Genomic DNA, 8,581 nt, shown 5'->3' on the forward strand with positions numbered 1-8,581 from the left:
AGAAAAATGTTACATTGATAATGGGACAGTTGTTGATGGGAATTTTGACATTTATAGTAAGAGAAACTGTAATCCATGGTAATCTTTGCATGTACTTACTGATCCTGAAAGGCAGACCTGCCAAAAACCCTTCAAAAATCAACCTCACTCTCAATTTTTGCCTCACATTCACAGCGAGAATTTATCCCTGCATTGATTTCCATTTCCTAGTCAGCGTTTGCTCTGAACACAGGTAAAGTTAATGGGAGTCCTTTGGGAGGCACAAGTGCAAGATATGAAGGAGTGCAGATGGAAAAGCTTTGGCTGAATGGGTCAATCTGCACCAAATGCGAGAGCAGGATGGGATGGAGCTGTAACGTCTCTCCTTGTGCAGAGAAGAGACTGCTGCTAAGGCAGACAGATGTTGGCTGAATACCTTCACATGGATATAGTGCAACGTCTGCTCGTCTAAAAACCTGTGGGAAAGGAGCCAATGGCTGGGTGCCAGAGTGCGGATGAACAGGCAGCTACAGCCCAGCTGACACCCGTGGCTCAAGTGACAGTGGGAGTAAAAGCCCCAAAAAGTACATTCTGGCACCTGCAATATTTTCATGCTCTTTACAACCTTTGCAAGTTAAAGTGTCAAGGCGTGACAAACTACGTAGCAGTGCATTCCTTATATTTCATATACAAAAAAGGGCTCAAGGCTGAGAGCAAAAAGGCACAAACTTGGGAAATAACATAGCTGAGGAGTTTACACAAAAGTACTATGTCATTTATTAGGCATTACTTTGCACTTATTTCACATTTTGCCCCCAAATTTCCCAAAGCAACATATATTCCCCCACTTCCTTTCGCTTTGTCCCTTTCTTTTGGATAAAGCTGCCTGTGCTCTATAGATACAGTTGCTGAAGAATATATTGTGAACACAGATAAATACAACATACACAGCAAAAATGTATTATAGTATTACAATAGTCAAATAACATCTTTAGCCTCAAGCTATGCCAGTGCCTACGTGCTACAGGGAACCAGTTCAGGAATAGCAAGTGGAGCCACTGTACAGGGACAAAACAGCGTCGGCAGTGTTAGGCAGGGCAAGGGACCGAGGGGGAGGCTTTCTCAGGGTGCCCGAGCAGGTGAGATGGCTGTCAGTCATGGGGATCCGCTCTCTTACGAGACCCACCCAGAGCCTCGGAGGTTTCTTCAGCCCGTATCAGTCCTGTGGCAGGTCCTTGGAACACCTTTACGTTTGTTCATTGTGCATACATATAACACATTTCTCCTGTTAGGCTATGTGTTCTTTATATATTTTTTTTAACTTTTAACTTTTGAATTTTTTTTTCTTACAACTGTTAAAAAAGTTTCATGGTAAAAATAACTCACTATATGATACATATACCCAAAGTGGTGTGATACTTTATATAATAAAAGATGAAAATAGTCACTTTCCATAATAAAAATAAGTTCTATTTTTTGTTTATTTTACAATATACTTAATAACTCTTTTCTTCTTCTTCTTCACTCTGAAAGTAAATAGGTCCCGTTTTGATAGCGCTTCTGAGTCGATTAAAGTGGCAAGAGACTGGAGAATGGCTTATAAGCATTTTGAACAGCCGCATTCCACATGTCTCTCCAGTTCTTCTGTGAAGGTGGAGCCATCCACACACTGGAAGAAGTATTTCCGCCTTTTGCTCCGGAGAGGAACGCAGCACTGCCCGTTGCTGCAGCTGCCATGGCATTCCAGGCGGGGTACTTTGGAGGCAGTGGCACACGACGTGTAGCCCTGCTGCTTACGGACTACTTCTCGAATTATCTCTCCTTGGCAGAGATTCTCTGGTAAGACAACAGAGATGTAAAGGAAAAAAAAATGTGGTCATATTTTGCCAGATATTCCCCAAACATAAGCAGACAGCCCTGTACATGTAATGATATTCAAGGCAAACAGATGGCATGAGCGGGACCGTAATCTTTTACTGCTTTGTACCTGCCATCAAAACAGAGCTTGTGTTACACAAATGTGTAATATCCGGCACAAGGCAGAGGCCAGGCAGGCCTGCTGGCTTTGATCAGCAGTTCTGGAAGTGCTTTAATGAATGCTGAGTGTTGAATCCTGCAACACTCCTGCAAAATATGGATTAGTTTTACTATGTCTGCTTCTCAGGATCAAAGGTCAGCCTTCTCTGCATGACATTAGGAATCTGGGATACCTGAAAATGTCTGTGCCGTTCTGTAGTCACTCTGCAGCAGCCAGATACATTTTGGTGAGGCTGTACATGTGTATAATTTGGAAGGTCTGTGGTTCATTTACAGGAAAGGCACAATCTAAATAAAAATAATACAAGCCAGCTCCTTCCTTCTGTATGGGATCAAAAAAAGGCAGAAGGGATGAAGATAGAACTCACTGAGTTTCCAGCGAGTCTTTTCAGGTCAAGGCTGAAGAGCTGGGCCACAGCCCTAGGAGGAAAGTCCAGCATGATCTGTGGGATTCCCCAGGAAACCCACCCAGCTGCATCAGAGGGAGCAGGCTGAGGATCTTTACTGATGCTTCGGGTGAGCAGCACCTCGTGCCTTCCAGTTCCTCCTCATGTCATCTATGAAAGCCCTTGGTGTGCAGGGTAAGACCTCCTTTCCCAGCACTGCAATTAACTGATCGCTGCTTGTTGAGGGTAAACCTCACGATGACCTCTCCTTTAAACATCCCACCAGAAGCCTGAGAGCAGCAAACCTTGGGGATTCAGGAGACGGAGACATCTTGCTACAGATGTCCCCCTTTCCATATGTTCGGATAGTAGCTAGCTAGCTGTTGTGTGGGTCTTTTCTCCTCCCTGTATTGCTCTGCAGAGGTTGACTTAGCTTTATGCTCTACTATTTGCCATTTACCCCCAAATACAAGTCACATGGAAGAGAGGTAAAAACAAAGATGTAAACCAGAAATGCAGCAGAGCAGCGTCCTGGGCCCTGCAGCCAAGCGTACCTCTGTCACAATGTTCTCCGCTATAGTTAGGATCGCATTCGCAGTAGGGTTCCCCATGCTCAGAAATTTTACACTGACCGTGGTTGCATTTCAAAATCCTGCAGGGATTTGAGGAATTGTTCTTCTTGTCACAGTACATGCCCGTGTAGCCCTCCATGCACTTACAGGTGTAAGCAACATTGGCCACCATGCACTTACCATGCAGACACCTGGGGAGAGAGAAGCATTTAGAGCTGGCCTGTGTTAAAGTTCCTTTTCCCAAGGATGTTTGGTTTTGGCATTTCTGCCCATTTAATTCCAGGATACTAAACCAAACACAGCAGTCCAGTGTCAAACACTGAAGAAACTGTGAGGTTTTCAGTGAATACTGGATAGCGCTCAGAAAATACATTTAGAATTTGTGATCTTAAGTGATCTCTTTGAAAAACATTAGGCTCCTCTGCCAGCATGGACCAACACTTGGCATCTTCACAAGACAGCTCACATTTACAGCATCAGCAGGTGGAACGAAGTGCCAACAATCAAGCTGCATGCCCAGGCTTCCTTAGCAGGATTACTCTACAAATAATATCAGGTGATGAAAAACAGTGTGATAAACGAAGGTGCTTGTGGAAAAGCTCTGCACAGACTTATTCACGGGCAGTTGAAGTTGAAGGGTTCCCTGGCTCATGTGGTTTGCAGTGAGCATTGGTATTTCTGAGGAATATCCCAGGGAGGGGTGTTGATCCTCAGCAGGTTCTCTGACACAGTCCCCACATCTGGGACAGGAAAACACGGAATGGCCTGAAGACAGGGGAGAAAACACCACTGTCTAGCCAAGGAAAAACCACTCTGGGCTTATAAACCTTTGCTGTATCAGGTCCTACTTGACACAAACCCATGTCTTTCTCTTATTTTTATTTATTTTCTTCATGGTACTTTGAAATTGTTCCCTGATTATGGTGAATCCTTCTACATTTCATATTTAAGCTTTGAACTAAAAAGCACAAACAATAAAAGCAGTTTCGGTCAGGTCAAGACATGCAAAATACTGTAGAAAAGGGAGTCACAGTGTATAGAAAGCAGTATTTTCTGCCCCACTAGCCAAAGGTGTGCTTGGATAGTAACTCTCATTACCATCAACTACCTGTTCTTTACAGTTGCATTTCCTCACTGAGATTAATCTGTGAGTGTTGGAGCAGACACCCACGAGCAGGGCACCGTCCTCCCCTGGACACAAAGGGCTTTGGCTTTAAGGAGACAACTCCAAAAGGCTCATTTAATGAAAGGTGAGACAGTATGTGAGCATTTAAAATACGCACAGCTACTTTCCTTAGCAAGGCAGCTACAGTCATGATTACATCACCTTCCTTGGATTATGAGAGAAACAATCCCTCATGATGTAAACAGCTGTAATTCCCTCATCTTTCTCTGTCTAACCACAACAGCTTCAAGTTGATGTTGGAAATTCAAGGAAACATTTGGGTCTCTGAGTGTTTCTTCACTTGGGTCTTCATACCTTTGGTCTGGAAACTTGTCAGGTGCTTCTCAACACCTTCCAGCATTCAGTACTTTGCAGAATTAGACCCAGAAGCAAGTTTAAAATGGTACCTCTGCCAAGTTAAATTTCTCCCCTTAAGAGAGTGATTATTCATGTGTCAATTTACCTGTCAAAAGTATGTGCTTGTGAAAAGCCCCTTCCACAGATGGCGCAACCAAAGTAGCTTCTAAAACAAAAGTACTTCCATCTGCTTACGAAACAGCACTGAACTATGCAGACGGCTGGGCTGCGCTGGACTGCTTCCTTGTGTACTTGCCATAAGTAAGCTATTCACCCGGTGTTTCTGATGGAGATGTGGTTACTGAGCCTTTGAACTGTGAATGCTTTACACTCATGCTCCCTTCGCATGCAACTCCATGCTAGCCTTTAAACTCACACTTTAAAGGGGTGTTTCAGAGTGTAATATTTGGGAAATTTAAAACTGTTCACATTGGAGTGCATAATAGTCTTCAGGGAGTTAGTCTGAATACAATGCTGCTGTAAGCATGTCCCTGAAATGGGTGCTTCCCACTCACAGGTAGCTCTGCTCTGGGTAAGTGCCAGCACTCACCACTGTTGAGGCAAGCCATACCCATTAACAGGAGTTTTCATATTTTAATGTGTAGAGTCACAGCTGAAAGCATGACCTGCAGTATTAACAGCTTAGCTCCTGCAGGACAAAGAGCTCATTTGGAGAGCGAGCAACATCAGAAGAAGTGAGAATTGAGAGTTGCCATGGATGCTGACTCACAACAGTCAATAATTTCATATGGGAACCCAGCACCTCCAAAAATAGTCAGATGTGGTTTTACAAGATGAAACATGAAATATGCATTAGCTGTAAAGCTTCCACCCTCCCATGAGCATTCATTTGAGCTTACTTGTGGTTAAGACATGGGTCTCCAATTTCCTGGTCACACAGGGGGCCTGTCCAGCCTGGGTGACACTCACAAATCACACTTGTTTTCTCTAGGGACCGGCAAATACCATGCTTGCAGATGTTACAGGATTTGCAGCCAGGAAGGACTCCTAGTGACTGCTGTGGTAAATCCTTGAAATCCTGCAGCTCGTTATTGATGCGGACATCATGAATACATCCATGAAAACCATTTGGTGTCTTATCTGCACCCTGGCGCAGTGAAGATAATCCAGTAGAGGTTGGGATCCCTTCAGATAAAAACAAAAAGAGAAGGTATAGTCACAGTTACAATGACAGTACATAAATTTTAATTGCTAATGTTTCTTTTTGTCACTGTCCTTTATAACCTTTAAAGAATTAATTTGCATAGGACCATTGTAAGGTAGTACAGTCTCATTGTCCTCATTCTGGAAATGGAAAGAAACAAAATAAAAACACTTTCCCAAGCTTATGTAAGAAGTATATGACAAAAAAAAAGAAAAAAAAAAAGAGCCCATTTTTTTTGGCTAACAGCCATATATGCATGTCCTTAGATAATGCTTAGATAATTAGTTTAATAGCAATTATCCTTCTGAAATCTTTAAGAATGTCTTTACTTGCCAGCAGGTAGCTACCACCTCTGGGATTCAGCAAAATAGGTAGGCGTTACTAGATCACTGCGTTAAGATGGGGAGTGGTAAGAGTACACTCCATTGAAAGTAGTGCAGGAGAACTCTAGAGACAGAGAACAGCACTCCAGGAGGCCAGGCCAAGTCTTTCTGGCAAGCACCCTCCATCTTGCTCAAGCGCTTGGAAGAGTTCAAGTGCTCAGATGGCCAGCAGATTCTTTTGGGTGTTGTGTTAAACCCTCCTCACTGACATCCGCTGGGGCTGTAGAGCTGCATTAGCATAGGCAAGCGCTTCCATTTGCAACTGCATGAGGCCTCCAAACTGGCTATCCATAAGTAACTCCACTGTTAAAGATTGTCTTAAAACCAAGCCAGCATCTTTGTTTAACCACGCGTTAGGAGGAAAGTTGCTAGGCCAAGTGATGGACAAAATTCTGTGCACGTGAAGGCTCAGGTCTGTCTTAAAGCTTAGTGTAGGTTAGGAACAATTGCTCTGGGGTAATTTAATCAATTACTTTAACTAAAAAGTCTGAAGCAGAGGGGCAGCTGGCATCTGTGGGAATCCTACACACAGAGAGGTGGCACATGCGTAACAGTGAGGGTTTAGAAAGAAGCAAGAAGAATTTTAATGGGCAATAAAAAAAGTCTCCACTGAGCTCATGGCTTCTGGTATCCAAGTCCTTCATTTTGACTCTCAGATGTGTCCTGTGAATGCATTTTTGTAGGTACCTTTTGAGAATTAGTATTGATTCACAATGCTCATCCATTAACAAAACTTGTGATTACTTCCCAAGTTCGCTGTGTATGAATTGCTGCAGGGTTGGTATCTTTTATGCTGTTCTAGAGGGAGAAATTGTGATGGCCTCACCAGCAGATTTTCTTTGATGCATAATGCTAATGCTCTTTAATAGCCTGTGACATTCTTAATTACACAAGTTCAGCTCTGTACAAAGCAAGATGAGTGACTTTTCTGATTTACAAGGGCAATACTCAGGGTTCTTTTAGAAAAGTGTTATTAAAAGGAATTATTTACAAAAGACTTCACCAGCACCAAGTAAAGTTCTTAAGAGTTTCTACTATTGGCTTCAATGATATGGTTAGAAAAAACCAAATGACCTGCTGAGTCAATTATAGTTCTGCTGACTTTTGTATTTAGAATAGGCTGACTAAAAATTTAAGAACTCCGTGTCACTGAAAGGGAGAGATTTCAACATTCAGTCCAGAATAGAGCTGGGGGCAGTTCTGGCAAAAACAAATCAACTGGGCAGAGCACACCCTTCATTCTGTCTCTCATATCCAGACACCTTATCAGTGGGATATTCATTATTCTGGGCATCTGTTCCCACACCACTTAGCCTCTCCTTCCCCCAAAATTCAGTACTGAATGTGAAAAAACTTCTTAACTGAAGTTTGGTCAATTCTAACATCTTTCTAATATTGAAGCTCTACCTTCAATTTCCAATTAAAAAACCATTAGCCAAGAAGTTCTTAGTCAGCTTGTGTGATAATATGGTTTGGAGGTTTTAATATTTTTTTCCCCATGTATTTTTAGATCTCTATAAAATTTCCAGCAGAAATACAGCTCTTTTATGGTATATTTAAACCTACTGACTATTGGTTTGCATTTTGACATGACTGTCTGCGATACTTCTGTTGTATTCTTCTGGTGCCAGCCAGTTCTGAAAGCTTTAGAAATGGCAAACTGATTGCTCTTGCCATAGCCATGTATCATAGAAGCTGCCTGTGCTGAGGTTAACTTCCCTGGTCTGGTGTGTGAGCTCGTGCTGGCTGCATGGAGGGGTGCCAGTGGACTATGGAGCATGAAGCAGAACAGCAGAGGTGTGGTTTCCCGGCTCTTTGTTCAGGGGAGCAACTTCTGGCTGAGGGAGAAGGCTAACTGCTAGGTTTTGCGCTGCTGGAGAGTCCTCTCCGTAGGATGGAAGATGATTTGCTTCTGAGAAGACCTGTTAAGATCTCAAAGTCCAGAGCAACTCACTGTACCTCCGATGTAGAGGGGAGTGTTGAGGCTGACAGGAGATTGTTTCTGGAGTTTTCCTAGACTCTTGGGAGTCCCCTTGTCCACCACCAGGTTCAGAGTTTGATTCAGCATCATGAGTTCCACACTATGAAACTGCCCATCATTTACTGTTTCCACACTAAAAGTAAAAGAAAAAAAGAGAATTAGAAGATGATGTTAACAATGAACTGCTTCTGTGACATCCTATGTCCTGGAATTACACTTTGCAAGGCGCAGCTCCCATTCCATGCTCCTTTACAGTCACCATGTTCTTGACATTTCCTCTAGCATGAGCCCCCAATGTACAAATGTAAACATTGCTGATGCCTGTGCAGGCAGTACCTGCACATACCTGCACTTGAGAGGACAGCTAATCAGAACAGTAGCTACTGTAGCTGTGTTTTGCAGGGCAGAAAAGCAAGGGTGTAGCTACATGATATACTGGCTTTGGTGGCAAAATTACGTAAAATCCCCTGTTCTGTGCTCTCAGCCATAGCTCGCTGCCCCTCTGTCACACTGCTTGGTGCCCATGTTGCAAGCAAATCACTGAAATGATTTTTTT

At 43.1% G+C, this 8,581-nt stretch overlaps 1 protein-coding gene across 1 annotated transcript; it reads right to left on the minus strand.

Moving 5' to 3' along the window:
* Window positions 1–1,319: 1,319 nt before the first annotated feature.
* LOC104470103 (slit homolog 3 protein-like) lies at window positions 1,320–8,158 on the minus strand (the record flags this gene model as incomplete). Its single annotated transcript, XM_010084913.1, has 4 exons — window positions 1,320–1,815; window positions 2,957–3,165; window positions 5,357–5,642; window positions 8,004–8,158. Coding segments are annotated over 4 exons (889 nt in total), but the record flags the coding sequence as incomplete, so codon positions are not given.
* Between the last annotated feature and the right edge of the window lie 423 nt (window positions 8,159–8,581).

This window comes from Pterocles gutturalis, unplaced genomic scaffold (assembly GCF_000699245.1).
Source record: "Pterocles gutturalis isolate BGI_N339 unplaced genomic scaffold, ASM69924v1 scaffold19900, whole genome shotgun sequence".
Classification (NCBI taxonomy): Eukaryota; Metazoa; Chordata; class Aves; order Pterocliformes; family Pteroclidae; genus Pterocles; species Pterocles gutturalis.